The 18,281-nt window shown below is 35.1% G+C and overlaps 1 protein-coding gene across 1 annotated transcript in view; it reads right to left on the bottom strand.

Annotated features, from left to right (window-relative positions):
• unc79 (UNC-79 domain-containing protein) overlaps positions 1–18,281 on the bottom strand; it is a 1,277,183-nt gene that overhangs the window by 945,129 nt on the left and 313,773 nt on the right. Inside the window, exons 13-14 of the mRNA XM_090395893.1 lie at positions 15,592–15,778; positions 4,571–4,637 (exon numbers count right to left, since the gene is read on the bottom strand). Of these exons, the coding sequence (XP_090252019.1) occupies positions 4,571–4,637; positions 15,592–15,778 (254 nt within the window). The remainder of the gene's footprint in view (positions 1–4,570; positions 4,638–15,591; positions 15,779–18,281) is intronic.

The following is an 18,281-nucleotide window of genomic DNA, read 5'->3' as shown; positions in this document are numbered from 1 at the left end:
CAGATTTTTGAGGTGGTCACAAACCCTTTTCAGAAACTTAGAATCAACAAAAATATCATTTTCCACTAAAAAGGATTCCAATGTTGGAAAACGTGCAAATTGTCTGTCTTTTACATAATTAATCCATAAAACCAATTTTTTTCTCAAATGCCTTTATTTTGTCGTAGGTAACAAGAACATTTAAAGAATTTCCCTGAAGGGAGAGATTTAGTTCATTTAATTTCGAAAAAATGTCTGAAAGATAGGATAGTGTTGATAACCATGCTTCGTCAACAAGGAGTGATGCAAAATCAGAATTACGTTCATTTACAAATAATAAAACTTCGTGCTTTAATTGAAATAACCTTGTTAGTACTTTCCCCTGGAAAGTCAGCGAATTTCAGAATGAAGCAAAAGTTGTATACATTCACTGCCCATTTCATCGCAGAGTACTGAAAATAACCTATTATTTAACTGTCGGGCTTTAATAAAATTAACTAGCTTTACAGCATTATATAGCACAGTTTTAAATTCTGGTGGCATTCCTTTTGGAGGTTAACACTTCCCTATGTATGAAACAATGTACCCAATTAATATCCAGAGCTACTTCCTTGACCATAAAAACAACCTCACTATGCCTGCCTGTAAGGGTGTGAGCTCCATCCGAACAGAAGCCTATACATTTTTCCCACTGGATCCCTTTGTGTATTATGTAGTTATTGAGAGTGTGAAATATTTCTTCTCCAGTTGTTCAGGATGGCAAAGTTCTACAAAACAGAATATCATCATGAATGTTGTTATCATGCACATATCTTACGTAGCATATTAACTACGCATCACTTGTAACATCAGTAGTCTCATTTTTTTGTAAATGCATAATAAGGGCTCTTCTTAACTCTTTTGATTAACTGAGATTAACGTCAACTGTTTTGATTAACGTGTTTTGATTAACGTCAACTGTCATATCATTAATTCTGCGACCGACAGTGTCATTTGAAAGAGAAATCAAATCAACATCTTTTAGTAACTTGTTGCCAAACATAGTTTTTATCACATCTTTTATAGCTGGAAGTAGCAAATTTTCCCAGATAGAATGAGGTTTTCCTGTTTTCGCTATCGCAAACTTAAGAGATAGGATGCTTCCAGTGCCTTGCTATTAATGGAATCCATGGCCGATACTATATCTTTCCCATGATTTAATGTCCCTAAGCATTGCTGAAAAAATTGAATTGTCTTTTTTTTTCGCATCACAATCTTTAGTTTCTAAATATCGTCGGAGTTTCGTAGGTTTCATGCACTCATTCGACAACACTTCATAACACAAAACACATTGAGGTTTCTGTTAACTTTCATCTCCACACCAAGTAAATCCAAATTCCAAATATGAATTGCTATATTTCCTACTGTATTTTTTCTTTGAACTGCTTGTTTCTTCTTCTTTAATAGTATCAGATTTACTCGCCGTTACAACACTTAGCATCACCTGTTTCATTTGCCCTTCTTTTCAAAGTCCTAGTTCTAAGCCACTTTTCCATTATTAAAAAAACATTTCTGAAAAATATATAAATACTGGGGTTAACTCAGGACACACTTTGTCCAAATATAACTTAGCACTTTTCAAAATATACTGAGCCTTGGTTGAAGGAGGGAAACCTTCAATAATAAAAATCAATAAACAACAAGCCATTGGTTGAAATGTTTATAACACATGTTCACTTCAAATCTGACAAAACAGCAAGGAAAGGTGGAAGCAATAAAACTATATTATTGTTCACTTCATCCCTCTTTTATTATTGTCATTCTGCTGCTACAAATTTAGCGGCAGAATGACAAATAATAAAAAGTATGAAGTGAACAACAATATAATTTTATTGCTTCCGCCTTTGAACATTTTGATGATATTTATTGTAAGTCTCCATTTGATTTCAATAATTTTTACTTACTTATTCAATTTTAATTTGTTTAGATAATTAAGAAATATATATTTATTTAATTAATTTAAATCTGCCTGCGGACCACTTGTCCCATCGTAATGGACCACAGGTTGAGAAACACTGATATAGAGGAATAACTGAAATATCAGCTTTCTGGAATGCTAACTGTGGGCAAGCTGAAGGAATGTCAACCACAAGCTTGGCAGACAGTAAGGTGGGGTGATGGCCTTATACATTAACATACAAAAGATATTCATACAGAAGATGGAGAGAAGAGGATAGAGCAAGAATTCTATTCCACACCCAATTTTATATATCCTTGGAAGTTGTATAAGGAGGAAGGATTGGCTTTTTTTTTCTTTTTGGTTGGAGAGGGATAGTGAGAAGATTTCATTTCTAGAGTATGTTAATACTCTAGAAATGAATTTTCGAACTTTTCTTCAAACTAATAATATTTGGATAATCCTGCAGAATCTCTACATCATCTTTAATAATTATTGCCTTGCCCTCAGTTTAACATCACTTGCAAACAATTGGATATTCTCACTTAAATTTTTCACAATATCATTAATGTACCAACGGAACAGCAGTGTTCCAAGTATAGAGCCCTGTGGCACCTGATCTCTTGATTCCACTCCACCATATATGATTTGTTTCAGTCCATCAGCCATCCTCTTATCCATATCACCAGATTCACATGCAACCGTATTTGCACTAACTTATGTAATAGGATACCAGCAATATTGTGGTTATATCAAATTACCCAAAGCAATTTGGGTAAATTATGAAACCAGGATCTTTCCTTCACAAAACCATGCAGTTCCCCCATAAAGTATCATCATAGTGCTATCCATCCATCCATTCCTGAATTCTGCCCTTAACTTTTCTAATTCCTTAACCACCACTTCTGAGAGTATTGTTATTATACAGGTATTTCCATGAAGTCAGAAGACTCGTTGTGGAAAAGGCTTAGAAAAAGTTCCTCTAGTCAGCGACTAGAATTGAACTTAGGATTCTCTTTCTTTGGGTGGCCTAGAGCTTTACACACACATGCCACTTCCACTGAGCTACACGGGCTCCTTAAATATTATCTGGTCTATAATTTGCTACCTCAATCTAGGAGCCTCCTTGGTGTAACATAACTATGATTTTGTCTCCTTTGAATTTCCTTAGCACTCTGTCAGTGCTATGACTTAAATGGTCTGATAGAGGCACAGCCATTTCTCTCACCTTCCCACAGGATGACATCTCATTCAACTCACAGCTGTATTCATGATGAAATTTCTTAATGTCCTAAAGAACTTTTATCTATCTTCCTCTATTCCTGTCTCATTCCTGTCATTCATGTATTAATAATAATCTATTCTTACATCTCAGCAGGAGACTCAACCAATGCCATTTCATCTTTAGCATTCTTTCTCCTGCACTGAATATTTTTGCATTAATTTAATATCACTGTCTGAAGATTATCAGAATTCTTTATATTTTGTTTGTATTATATATATCTGCTCCCTAAATCATTATGAAATTATAAGCTGACTGTAAAGTTTTGTTTTATTTTCTGGTCTTATTTTACTGGACAATATTTTCTTTAATTTAAAAGAAGAAAATGTTTCTGGTTTAATCATCCTTTGACTAATAAGACAGAACTTGAAGACTATACCTTCACCATAAATCAAACAATTCTAATAGCGATGAAACAAATATCCACAAAAGCGATTACAAGAGTGAAAGACTATTTCACGAATCCTGCAGCTCAGCAACACTTGGAATCTAAATAGAAAAAGCAGCACATTGATTTCCAAGTTTTGGAAACCCATTCTCTGTATTCAGCCATAACAAGAAATTCTCAAGTCCCAGAGGCAGTAGTTTTGGGCTAATTTAAATGTGTTTTTTTTTTAAAAAACAGTTGCTTTATTTAATCATTTTTTTGCATCATAAGTCTGCCACTTACCAGCCATACTGATGTATGTTCTTTGGGTGCAATTTTTGAGATAGCCAGTAAGATCCAGTGGAAAACTAGATGGCTAGGACTTTTTTGTTATTTTTTTTTTTTTTTCTGATCTCAATACAGCATTAAATCCACACTATTTTTAACTAGTGTATCTGCAGCACAGAAACAAACAAACAAAAAAAATAATAATAATAAATAAAGTCATGAAATAATTGTATGCACTAACATTTATTTGCATATAATATGAAAATGGATGAAAACAAGAATTTCTTTCCATCCTGCATGTCAGGCTCAATGGTTTGTTACGACCAAGCAATTTGGCATATTTTTTAAACTTCATTAATTTTCTGAGAGGGCAGTTAATCCTATCTGCATAGTCTGTTATGACTGTCAACATTGCCATTTTGCCTGCTTTGCAGGATAGAAAACACAAGTTTCTGGGAGGATAAGACCCTGCTACCTCCATATGAGACAAGTTAACTTACCTTTAACTGAAAAGCCCTGACAAAGGTTCTTAGACAGGTTTCAAACCTATGTCTTTCCAACCAAAAGGCATCATTGAAACAAACTGAGTTATAGATGTTCCACAACAATTTCTTGTAAAATAAAAAATTATTATCAATAAAATATCACAAAAATATACTGATAATAATGAATCCAAACACACATGCTGAAAGAGAGAAACTATTTCAACAAGACTTACCATCAGGAAGGCAAGCTGTATAATGAAACCACTGGAACAACATACTGAGCAATCTTCCTAATGTTTCCTACAAAAATACACACTTAAATGTAGTCAGTCAAACTTTCTCATATGATACTATGGCTAATGAAAATTTGTTCAAATTTCATAAGGCAAACTATATCACCGTTCTGAGGGTGCTCTCATGAATACTCTCTCTCTCTTCTCTCTAAGAGTGTGCTATAATGATTTAGATGCTCATTAATGTCATATTTCATTATACTACCATTAATACTACAAAGCTGTTCGTATGTCATAAATTATTTACATTAACACAGCATTTGTATGCAAAATCTTAATAAGGAAAATATATTCAGATTACAGTTAGAATTTTCATATGACAATCATATAAATTATTGTTTTAACATGTATCATTTATATTTAATATTTAGAATTAGAAGAAGCTGAAAAGGCTTCAAATTTGACAAATCAAAATAATTAACTATATTTTAACTAAGGTTGACAAAACCCAGTATTTAACAACTCAGCAGAAGTCAAACAGGAGTTGGTCATTACTTGTGACCACAGTGAGTTAATTTTTTCTTGGTACTTTAAAGTTATTAGCTATAACTGGCTCTTCTCTTTGCCATTCTACAGACATCTGGAAGACATGGTCAGGAATCTGCTTTTGATAGATTACCACATGATCAGATGATAGTCAAACTAGAGTGGATGAGATTGGATTAGACCAGTGACATTGGATTGGGGATTGACTATCTAATAGGTATCAACAAGTTGTGTGTGAGGGAGCAATATTCCAGAAAAGGAAGGTCACTAATGGTGCACTTCAGGGTTCTATTTTGCACAGTCTGTTATGACTGTGCAAAATATAGAGCACCCAATAATGATACCCAATATCATTAACATACTGGTTAATGATATTGGGGTGCATTTGAATGGGGATGTTCAGTTGTTTGCAGATGATGCAAGTTGGAAAGAACTATGAGGACCATAGCAGATATTGGGACTTTACAAGAAGACCTGAACAGACTAAGTAAATGGACATGGAAGTGAAGATATCAGTTCAATGTTGCAAAACATAATGTTTTAAAATTTGGAAAATAAAGATCGAATGTAGAACATATGCTGTGCTCATAGTTCTTCCCATTTGGTGAGTGATGAGAATTCTCATCACTCACCAAAATATATAATAAAATATGATATACTGCTGGAGGTGAAGGAAATCAGAAATCTTGGGGTGATGGTAGAATCACCATCGTATGTTCACAGGGCATTTGCAGATGCCACATGGTCACTATGATGCTTGGTGATGTGCCACACCAGGCCTTGCCATGTAGTCCTGTTGTGTGTTTTTCTGGTGGTTTCAACTCTGAAGATCAGTCACTTCGCGCGCACGCACGCACGCACGCGCGCACGTGCGCACACACACACACACACACACACACAATCCATCTCACTGACAGTCTAACCCTTCCTCTTTTTCCAGGAACTTTACGTTCTTTCACTGTTCTGAGAAATCCTCCTCCCATCCGTTCAATGTGTCCAAAATATTTTAGCTTTCTTTCTCCTTTCTAGAATAGGAATCTCAAATTTAGAGAGCACATTGTTAAAATTGTGAGAACAACACAACAAATTCTTGCAATGAGATGGACGACAGTAACTTGTAGAAGTAGAGAGATTCTGGTTCCATTGTATGAGGGTGGTCTCAAACGTTCTCGGCCGAACAATGAAAAAACAAATTTATAATTTCAAAATTATTTTTATTTTTCAACATAATCTCCCTTAAGATTAATACATTTATTCCAGCAATGCTCCAGTGCCATTATCCCGTCCCTCCAGTGGTTCTCAGCAAGATCTGCAAAATACCCCTCCACAGCTGCAATCACCTCTTGATTCAAAGAAAAACACTGACCAGCAAGGAAGAGTTTTATCTCTTCCTTGTCAAATCTCTATATTTGAGATTCCTATTCTAGAAAGGAGAAAGAAAGTTAAAACGGATTTTGGGAAGAGATAGAAGTTAGAGGGAGCCAAATCTGGGGAACAGGGTGGATGTTACAACAATTCATAGTGCAGATCCCTTAAGTTTTCCATTGCCAAAACACCTTTGTGGGCAGGTGCATTGTCCTAATGAAAGATGATGTTTTTATTCTGCAAACACCAGGTCTTTTCTCATGAATTTTTTCACCTAGTCTGGTTAAACGATCGGAATAATATTCCCCGGTTATTGTTTTACCCTTTTCAAGATAATTAATAAACAAAATGCCTTTAGCATCCCAAAACACTGATGCCATGACCTTTCCTGCTGATGGAACTGACTTTGTCTTCTTTGGTGCTGAACAACAGGCTTCTGTCCATTGTTTCTACTGCTGTTTGGATTCTGGTGTGTAATGGTGAATCCAAGTCTCATCCATAGTAATAAATCGATGCACAAAATCAGTTTTATTCTTCTTAAAACGCTCCAAGCACAGTTCGGAGATTTTCATGCGAGTGCGTTTTTGATCCTGTGAGCAAGCGCAGCACCCATCTTGCACAAAGCTTTTTCATTTGCAATTCTGCATGCAAAATATATCCTATATGTTCTTTTGAAATGCCTATAGTCTCAGCAATTTCACACATTTTGACTCACCAGTCATCCAATGCCTATCATGCTCTAGATCAATGATTTCTGGTGTTGTTACACTTTTTTGAATGTCCTTCACAAGGATCATCTTCAAGGCTGGTACGGCCATGTTTAAATTCGGCAGCCCATTTCTTAATTGTCAAAAATGAAGGAGAAGAGTGCCCATAAACTTTTATGAACTTCGAATGAATTTCTTTTGGCATTAAACCTTCTTTTACAAAGAATTTCATAACTGCACAATACTCAATTTTATCCATTTCAAGGGATACAGACAACACTTCTGCTTTAGACAGCTGTATAAAACAAACTACTTGATAGAATGACTTGTAATTTCACATATGAAATTGCAAGTTGTCATGGATGCTTATGACAGATGTACAACCAACTCAGAAAAAAAATAAAATAAAATCGTGCCAAGAGTGTTGCCATCTATAGTTAAGGCCGAGAACTTTTCAAAACATCCTTGCATAAGACACCCTGATTAGCCTGCTTATCTATGTACTAGGTCACTTGGTTTTCAAAATGATGAAGAGATACTGAAATGTTGAGTATGAAGAAAGGTTGAGCAAATTGTATTGTAGCTGGTGGATAGGAGGAAGGGGGGGTGATATGATAGAGATGCAAGTTGGTAAGAGATTGTTATAGGATTAATGTAAGGGGTTTTTAATAAAATGGTAGGAGATGGGGAGAGAACAAGACATCATCCTTGAAAGCTGTATAAGGAGGGTATGAGCAAGGAAGTGAGAAGCAGGGTTTTTTTTGCATGGAAAGTTGTGAATGATTAGAATGCATTGCCTGAGATTGTGGTGTCTGCAGAGAATTTGAATGTATTTAAGGCACAGTATGATGAGCTGTGTGTATGATAAAGAAACCTCTTCTGATGTGTCATTGACTAATGGGAGTCTTGGGATAATAGTAATAATAATTAGAGAAGCATAATTTAAATTGTTCATTTATTCATCAGAATACCAAACAATTCTCATCACTCCCTAAAATACTTGAGAATTTTCCTTTAACCACTGCTCTCTAACTATGCAGTTGATGGTGCAAAAATTATATTACATTCTAAAATGAAAACCATACATTATACATTTATTTTAGAAATTATGGACTTTACAACTATGCTATAAATAACTCTTTTAATTTCCCGACATTTCGACTTTCATATTAAGGTCATCATCTGGAGTATATACAAATATGTAAGGACAAGCTGAGTAATTTTTGCAAAAGTAATTTTTTGACTGTATCTTCGGGCCATGTAGTAACTGATTCAAGTAGTTTTCTCTGTTTTCTTTTTTATTCTATTGGTTGGGTTGTAGTTAACAAGTTGGTATGTACTATTGTCCAAGACTAGCAGATTAATTTTTTCTAAATTAGTGGTTTGGTTTAGAATAATGGTGGCACTTCCTTTATCGGCTCTAGTTATTACAATGTTCGGATTCAATTTTAATGATTTCACAGCTGATAATTTGTGTTTCATTAAGTTGCTTGTTATTGTTTTCTTATGATTTATATTTAAAATGTTGGCAGTTTCTAAATGTATTTTATCTGCTTATTTGGGATGAATCTTAAGCCTATTTCAATAATACAAATAAAATCCAGTTTGTTAATTGACCTGGGTGCTACGGCAAAATTTAAACCTTTTCCGAGTAGCGAGAGTTCATCTTTGTTTAAGGAGTGGTTGGATAGGTTAACTATGTTACTATTACCTGCAAATATGTCCGTTGGTTTTTATCGATCTTTTAGTCTATGAAATTTGGATATGAGATTTTCTTTCTTAGTTTGAAGAATATGGTTTGCCGTGCTGTCCATAATCTTTTCGAGGATAATCCAAATATCCGCGTTCAAGTAACTTGAAAGTTCATATTTTGCATTTTGTACCTGGTTTTGAGTAATGGCCAAGTTCTTTCTCGTAGTCAAAAAATTACTACCACACTACGCTCGTTCCCTGAGGATTTACGGTCTACCAAAGATACACAAATAAAACACACCACTCCGGCCGATAGTCAAAGGTATAGACAGCCTGAATTATCACCTAGCCAAGAAATTAGTAGCAACACTCAAGGAGTTGGTAGGTCATTCCCCCTCCTATATCAAAAACACACAATAAACATAATCAAAGACATTACATTAAAAAAAGATGATTTATTAGTCAGTTTTGACGTCTCTGCCCTCTTTACGAATGTCCCAATCAATGATACAATCCTTCTTTTACAGAACAAATTCCCTCCAGATATCACAGTGCTCTCTGTGCATGTATTACGTTCTGGTTATTTTGTATGGCAAAACGCTTTCTACCTACAAAAAGAAGGCACAGCCATGGGCTCGCTATTATCCCTCCCACTGCTAACTTTTATATGGAACATTTTAAGCAACATGGTTTAGATTCCTCTCCTTTAAAACCCAAAGTCTGGTTTAGATATGTTGACGATGTTTTTGCAATCTGGCCCCATAGCCACTAGACACTTTCCTTAGCCACCTAAACAAATCTCAATTGTGAACGCATACAGTTCACAATTGAGAGTGAAAAACAGAACACACTTCTGTTTCTGGATACACTTGTCAAACGTCTTCCTTCTGGCAGTCTTTCCTTCACTTTACCGGAAACCGACACATACTGGTCAATATATACACATAAACTCCTACCACCACCCAACACAAAAACTAGGTGTTATCAATACTCTAAAAAACAGGGCTTTGAAGATCTTCTCCAATGAACAAGTGCTGAAAGAAAAATTTAAAGTTATCAGCAGTACTTTTTTAAAAAATGGTTACAACCAAAACACTATTAACAAAATTCTCTAAAAGACCTCAATAAAAAACAAAGATAAACCAGACTACAATAAAACTATAACCATTCCTTACATTAAAGAGACATCAGATAAAATAAACAGAATACTACAGAAATACAACCTCAAAGCCACCTCTAAACCTCCTGCAAAATTAAAAAGCTTACTCAACTTATACATATTTTTGGTCGTAAAATGTTAAAAAATATAAGACTTATTGATAAACTGACCATGGATATTTAATTTGTACGTATGTTTGTACAATACTGCCTACCAGTTTCGCTAGTAACTGATTAGCTTTCTCAAGGCTTGCACAGTACAAAAAAATGGTAAATGCAAAAAAATGGTAAATGTAAAAAATATTCTTATTTTACTTTAAGAATACAAAAAACGTTAGTACCTGTTAGGAAGCTAAGGTAACACTTTCACGTGACATGTCTGTATGAATCGTAACTCTACTAAGTATCATGAACATGCGTTACATGCAAACGCGTAATATGATTATTCGCATACCGTAGTTCTGTTGGACTGAGAGAATTAATTAGATTTTTCAAAGTATCGTTCAGTATGGCCCCTTGATTTCGGTTTAGGTTGCTGCCTGTACGTAGCATTACTGCTGATTCTTTGAATAATCGATGTCTGTAATCATTATCTACGTAGGGCATAAAGCTGTTATCCCAGTCTATAGTGTGGTTCGAAGTTGAAAAGTGATGTGCTAAACCAGAGGTGATCGTTCTGTTGTGATTTATATCACCAACATGTTCTTTCTGTCTTATTTCCAGGCTTCTCGAAGTTTGTCCAATGTAGGAAAGACCGCACATGCATGGAATATTATACACACCTGGATATTTATAAAATGGAACACTGTCCTTAGGAGATCTTAGAACCTGTCTGATGCTAGTAGTTGGTTTAAATACAACCCTGATGTAATGGGCTTTTAACAATTTAATGGAATTTTAAACATCATCAACAAATTTCTATACAAAGATAACCAACAAGAAAGAACAGTCTCCCAGCAAATTTCAACAGCAGTCATCCCCTTTATGGACTCAATTTCCACCAAATTGCAAGATTGTTAAAAGCCCATAACATCAGGGTTGTATTTAAACCAACTACTAGCATCAGACAGGTTCTAAGATCTCCTAAGAACAGTGTTCCATTTTATAAATATCCAGGTGTGTATAATATTCCATGCACGTGCAGTCTTTCCTACATTGGACAAATTTCGAGAAGCCTGGAAATAAGACAGAAAGAACATGTTGGCGATGTAAATCACAACAGAACGATCACCTCCAGTTTAGCACATCACTTTTCAACTTCGAACCACACTATAGACTGGGATAACAGCTTTATGCCCTACATAGATAATGATTACAGACATCGATTATTCAAAGAATCAGCAGTAGTGCTATGTGCAGGCAGCAACCTAAACCGAAATCAAGGGGCCATACTGAACGATACTTTGAAAAATCTAATTAATTCTCTCAGTCCAACAGAACTACACTACGCGAATAATCATATTATGTATTTGCATGTAACGTGTGTTCATGATACTTAGTAGAAAGTCATGATTCATACAGACATGTCACGCGAAAGTGTCACCTTAGCTACCTAACAGGTACAAATGTTTTTTGTATTCTTAAACCTTTTTTTTCATTTACCATTTTTTTTGTATTGTGCAAGCCTTGAGAAAGCTAGTCAGTTACTAGCGAAACTCGTAGGCAATATTGTATGAATACACGTACGAATTAAATATCTATGGTCAGTTTATCAATAAGTCTTATATTTTTTAAAGCTTACTCAACTCATCCAAAGACCCACTCCCTCCGCTGGCCCACTTTGGAGTATACCGTATTTATTGCACATGTAATCTACCATATATAGGGGAAACCGGGCGCACAATTCCTATTCAGACCAAAGGAACATAAACGACACATTAAATATAATAACTATAGTGAAGTTGGCCTTTCCGATCATGCCCTGAACACTTTACATAGAATTAACTGGAAAAGCACCAGTTGTTTACATCACACCAAAACATGGTATGAATGAAAATTTAAGGAAGCCTGTGAGATTCTTATCAACTGCTGCTCCAATCTGAACAATAATGATGGTCTAAAAATCCCAAGCATATGGAAGGCACATATTCTACCCATGAAACCTTTCGCCTTAAGAGTTAACTATAAACAGGACTAGATAATCCGGAATCCTAAATCTAATATAACAATTATAATGTTAAAAATAGGACATCATTGTTACTGTAAGAAAACTATCCATAAGAAAGAATGTTTCTCTCATGTTATATTAAATAGAATTTAGCTTTGATGTAGTTTCTAAATAATTAAATTGTAATTTTATCTGTATTTTTTTTCTCCTTTCACTAGAGGTCATGCCAGTAGAACAATGATTTGAACTGGTGATCAAATCATTGTTTCTTTAGCTTACTGTGCGAAATGTAACTCAGCTTGTCTTTGTATATTTGTATATACTTCAAATGTAAATATGAAGGTCGAAACGTCAGGAAATTAAAATAGTTATTTATGACACAGTTGTAAAGTCCATAATTTCAAAAATGAATGCTGATCACCATGCAACACTAAAAGAAAGGATACCTCATTCTACTCTAAACTTTCATTTTTTTATCCAAAGTTTGGCTTTTCAAAACAATATGAAACTGTTAATCAGACTGTTATTAATGAATAATTAATTATTATCAAGTGACTAGAATGTCATATATGACTGAAGGCAGTATTTTTCATTGAAAGTTTGGAAGTGTCAAGTCAGGAAAATTAGAGCTACTATTGGGGGGTGAGAGACATTAAAGATACATCCTTTTTTAATCATCACTGAATATATATATATCTTCCATAACTAAATCTATATAGAAACTTTGAAAGTTTCAGAAAAATGATCAGAAAGTTTATGAAAGTAACAGATAAGCTAAGGTGTTGATGGTTATTCATGACTTATTTTTCACGGTCTTAACAACACCACACACTTTTTTCACAAAGATGTTTTATTAATGCTTATATTTCACTGATTTTCAACTCAGCATCATCAGAGCTCAACACACTTGTACATGCAACAGTGAGTGAGCGAAACAATACAATTGCAAAAGACAAAAGATCTAAAGTCCTATTTTTGGCGCCCTCTAACGGAAAAAAAAAAAAACAGTTATGCAGGAGTTTTTCTTAGGATAACCGTCTCCCAAATTTTTGGCAAATTAATGCAGCCATATTTGTTAAAGTTGGGAGAATTCCTCAAAGCCATTGCTAACTCAAAAAATAACCTTTCAGATCTATAACGACTCCTAAATAGCACATTCGTTTTCCTCCATCTAACCCTGTGTGAAGGAGTGTCCAAAGCGTGGTCTGCCAGTCCCGACTTGCCACAGTAATAGTACCAAATGTTCACTGATCTTCCTGTTTGCCCATAATAGACAAAGTCACAGTTACAAGGAACTTCATACACTCCTAGGTGTGCTAAAGGGTGAAGTTTATCCTTAGGCGAGCAGATCAGAGTTGCCAGCTTGACATGAGGTTTGAAAGTGGTGCAAAGGCCACGTTTCAACAAAACTTTGGCTATCTTTTCCGATGTACCTCTGATATAGGGAATAGAAATGGTCATGTTGTATTCTTGTGTATTAGGGGGAGGGCAGAGTAATGCCCACCATTTCTTGACACATTAGTCACCCACAGATGGATCACTATCTTTTTCTATTTACAGAAAGCCTACACACACAGGAAGATACCTACATAAACAATCACATCATCATTCAGTCCAATAGTATGGCATTTTAAAAACACTTACACACACAGAGCTAGAGCCATTTGTTCTAACGATACAGCTCTGATCACAGAACTCCAATATCTGCGCTATACGTTCTTAGCCAACGGCTACAATCCCTACAAAATAGATAAAATACTACATAGTCCCATTACTCTGCCTCCCCTAATACACAATACAACATGACCATTTCTATTCCCTATATCAGAGGTACATCGGAAAAGATAGCCAAAGTTTTGTTGAAACATGGCATTCGCACCACTTTCAAACCTCATGTCAATCTGGCAACTCCGATCCGCTCGCCTAAGGATAAACTTCCCCCTTTAGCACACCCAGGAGTGTATGAAGTTCCTTGTGACTGTGACTTGGCCTATTATGGGCAAACAATAAGATCAGTGAACATCCGCCTGGAAGAACATGAAAGATACATTCGCTACTATTACTATGACAAGTCGGGATTGGCAGACCACGCTTTGGATACTCCTTCACACAGGATTAGATGGAGGAAAACGAATGTGCTATTTAGGAGTCATTATAGACCTGAAACGTTATTTTTTTGAATCAGCAATGGCTTTGAAGATTTCTCCCAACCTTAACAAATATGGTTACATTAATTTGCAAAAAATTTGGGAGACGGTTATCCTAAGAAAAACTCCTGCATAGTTGTTTTTTTTTTTTCGTTAGAGAGTGCCAAAAATAGGAGTTTAGATCTTTTGTCTTTTGCATTATATTGTTTCACTCACTCACTGTCGCATGTATAAGTGTGTTGTGCTCTGATGATGCTGAGTTGAAAATCAGCGAAATATAAGTGCCAAAAGTGTGCCAATGTGATAAGAATGCCAAAAATAGGATATAAGTGTATAAGCGTGTTGTGCTCTGACGATGCTGAGTTGAAAATCAGCGAAATATAAGTGTTAATAAAACATCTTTGTGAAAAAAGTTCATGAAAATACAATCCTTAGCACTGGAGTTGTCATAGCTTTGCACTACTTAAAAACTTTGCAACTTTATATATATTTGGTTATGAAATAAAGAGAGTTCTTTCTCTTTTCACATTTTCATGGGGTTACATGGTACACTGAAGTATTATCACACAGATTTTTTTCAATTTGTCCTCATTCTCCAATTTGGTTGAAGCACCAAACATGCAAACATAATGACTTAAATTTTAAACATTCTGAATTGAATTATATAAACAAATGTTTTGAACAAAAATATAAACTCATTAAAAAATTTTATAAATTTTTAGTGAGTATATCTTTTATAAAAAATATTTGTTTATAAAATTTACTTCTGTATGCCTTGGCCAATCAAAATGAACATTACATTTGGTAATTATATTAAGAGCCAAAGGTGATCTTCAATTCGGCGACATGAACTTATTTAAGTTAAGGGATATCCTTTAACTTTAATAAATCACATTTGGTGTTATTATTTATTCAGCCAAATCATGGTTTGGTGAATCTCTAAGTATCTTTTTTTTTTGCATGTCCATTGGATTAGAGATTAGATTAAACTCATCCACCATTTGTGCTTTCACAAATGGTGGATGAGTTTAAGAATGGTACGATAGACTGTTGTCAAGACTGTACAAGGTGGACCTCCAATAATGAGTATTAACTCCATGAAGGTCAGGAATGATAAAATTACAATAAAAAAAAGTCAAATATACATTTTTAAATCTTACAAAATTCATTCAAAAATAAGAACAAAAATTATTCATTTCAGCAGCCTGTGCAATTTATAATGATTTCTTATGCCAATTTTTATAAAGTGAATTACAGAATGTTTTATTTACATAGGAAGAACATTTTACATCCACTTACAACAGGCGTTTCTTCTGAAGGAGTACAAAGGCCAACCAACATCCATATCCCATATCGACTAAGGAGCTGTCTCTCCTCAACTGATGTCATTTCTCTTCCTTCATCATCCTGTAAACCTGCCTGACTATGTCTGTCTGAATTTTCAGAAACATGCTTTTCTCCCAGTGGTTGAGCTTCACACATCAAACTGCAAGAATAAATATGCATCTATCTTTTAACTATACTTTTCTATTATTAATTTTTATCCACAGTTTTATTACTCTATTTTTTTTTATCTGTTATTTAAATTATAATAAACAACAGGTAAACGAATAATTTCTATGGAATGCAATCAATTTTAAATTATACTGGTATATGCTGGGTGGGCATAAAAATTGATGGCAAGTGAGGTGATCTACAGTAGTTTAAAGATACCAAGAAACTATATACTTGGTTTAATCCTTTATCCGAGTATATAATTTATCAGTATATTTAATTTATTTTATAACCAAGTGGAAAAACTTCCAACAACTATATCAAATCCAGAATATTTTAATAATAAGGTGTGACACCTTTTTGGCAACTCGTATATCAAAAAAATATGACTTCTGCATTACTTCAACCTCAGTATCATCTCTGGTTCTGACTCCCACTGATGAGACCTCATAAAGGTCAAAATGGGTCTGGGTAGTGACCCTTCCCATAAGGCATAGCATTCATACATACCCATAAGGATATGTGCTTTGCATTATGGGATACTAAGGCAAGTCATTAGCTTCTGTGACGTCATTAGCTTCTATATACGAGTTGCCCAGCCCTGATTATATTATAGGTGCAAACTTTGTTTGCTTATACTTGGATAAAGAATTAAACCAAGTGTATAATTTCTTGGTATCTTTAATTTATATTATTATTATTATTATGGATATCTCCATGGAGTCAGTAGACTCATTGCAGGAGACCCAAACTAGCAAATCAATATCTGTCATATCTCTTCTTGAATTCATTTACAGACGAAGAGCTAACAAGAATTATGGATATCTCCATGGAGTCAGTAGACTCATTGCAGGAGACCCAAACTAGCAAATCAATATCTGTCATATCTCTTCTTGAATTCATTTATAGACGAAGAGCTAACAACTAAGTCAGGCAATGAATTCCACTCATTCACTACCCTCCAGGCAAAAAAACCTTGTTCTGACACCCTTGTTAACCACACTCTTCTTTAATTTCCAGGGATGACCTCTTGTTCTTCCATCACTATCACACAGCTGAAACATTTCCCCTAAAAACCATTCAGTAATTTAAATGTTTCTATCATATCCCCTCTTCTCCACCTATCAACCAACCTCTGCAATCCACAAGCTCTCAATCTATCAATGTAGGGAGCATTTTTTACATCACTCAACAACTTGGTCACTCTTTTCTGAACCTTCTCCACAGCCTCCTCATCTCCAAGGAATCCAGGTGACCAAACCTGAGCACAGCAATCCAAATGTGGAAGTATCAATGCTTTTTAAAGGGGAATAATAACCTCTTTATCTCTGGATGTCAGTGTGTTCCTCAACAACCAAGTAATCCTATGTGCAATCTTGGACACCTCAGCAATGTGTCCTCTGAACTTCATCTCACTATCTACCAACACCCTTAAGTCCCTAGCCTCATCAATCTCTTGGAGTACTGTTCCATCAATGTAGTACACAGCTGGTAATCTTTTAATCCCAAAATGCATGACTTTACACTTTTCCACACTGAACTGACATCCATTATCTTTTGCCCATTCTACCAGCTTATTTAAATCATCCTGCAAACACTCAACATCAGCTTGATTTTTTATTGCATTACCCAACTTTGCATCATCAGTAAGCAACTGAATATCTCCCTTTAAGCTATTTCCTATATAATTTATGTACAAATTAAACAACAATGGCCCAAGCACAGAGCCCTGAGGCACATCACTGGTCACCTGCCTCATTCTGGACTCTGCTCCTCCATACACCACCTTCTGGTATCTCTCCCTGAGCCATTCTCCTATCCATATCATCAATTTAGTATCCATTCCTATCTGCTCCAATTTGCATAACAGTATTCCATGGGGTATCCCCTCAAAAGCCTTAGCAAAATCCAGAAGTACCACTGTGTAGCCATTTCCTTTGTCCAACTCAGATGTGATTCTATTATAAAGAGCAAATAAATTGCTAAGGCAGGATCGACCTTTAACAAAACCATTTTGTCCCCTATAGAGTATCATATCCTGATCCACCCATTCTTGAATTTTGTCTTTAACCAACTTTTCAAATACTTTTACCACTACTCCTGAGATGGTGATTGGTCTGTAATTCAATACCGCTGTTTTAGAGCCACCCTTATGCAAAGGAACCACTTTGCCTAACTTCCACTCCCTAGATACCACACCAGAGTTCAAACTTAAATTAAATATCCAAGTAAGAGGGGTTGACAATTCATTTGCACATTCACACAACACCCAAGCTGATATTCCATCTAAGCCTACAGGTGTTTGCATTTAAATTTTGCAATATATTAAATACCTCTGATTCTTCAGCTTCAATTCTCACATTAGTTATTGCTACAGGTACAGAGATATCCTCACTTGTTTGATAGACTTTTGAAAAGTGATCACTCAGTAACTCGACTATTACATCTGATTTTGTCACCTCAATACCATCAGCACCCACTAAAGTTATCCTTCC

This window comes from Typopeltis vanoorti, chromosome 1 (genome assembly GCF_054136105.1).
Source record: "Typopeltis vanoorti isolate ZY-2024b chromosome 1, IOZ_Tvanoo_1.0, whole genome shotgun sequence".
NCBI lineage: Eukaryota > Metazoa > Arthropoda > Arachnida > Uropygi > Thelyphonidae > Typopeltis > Typopeltis vanoorti.
This window is presented reverse-complemented; position numbering and strand designations above follow the sequence as displayed.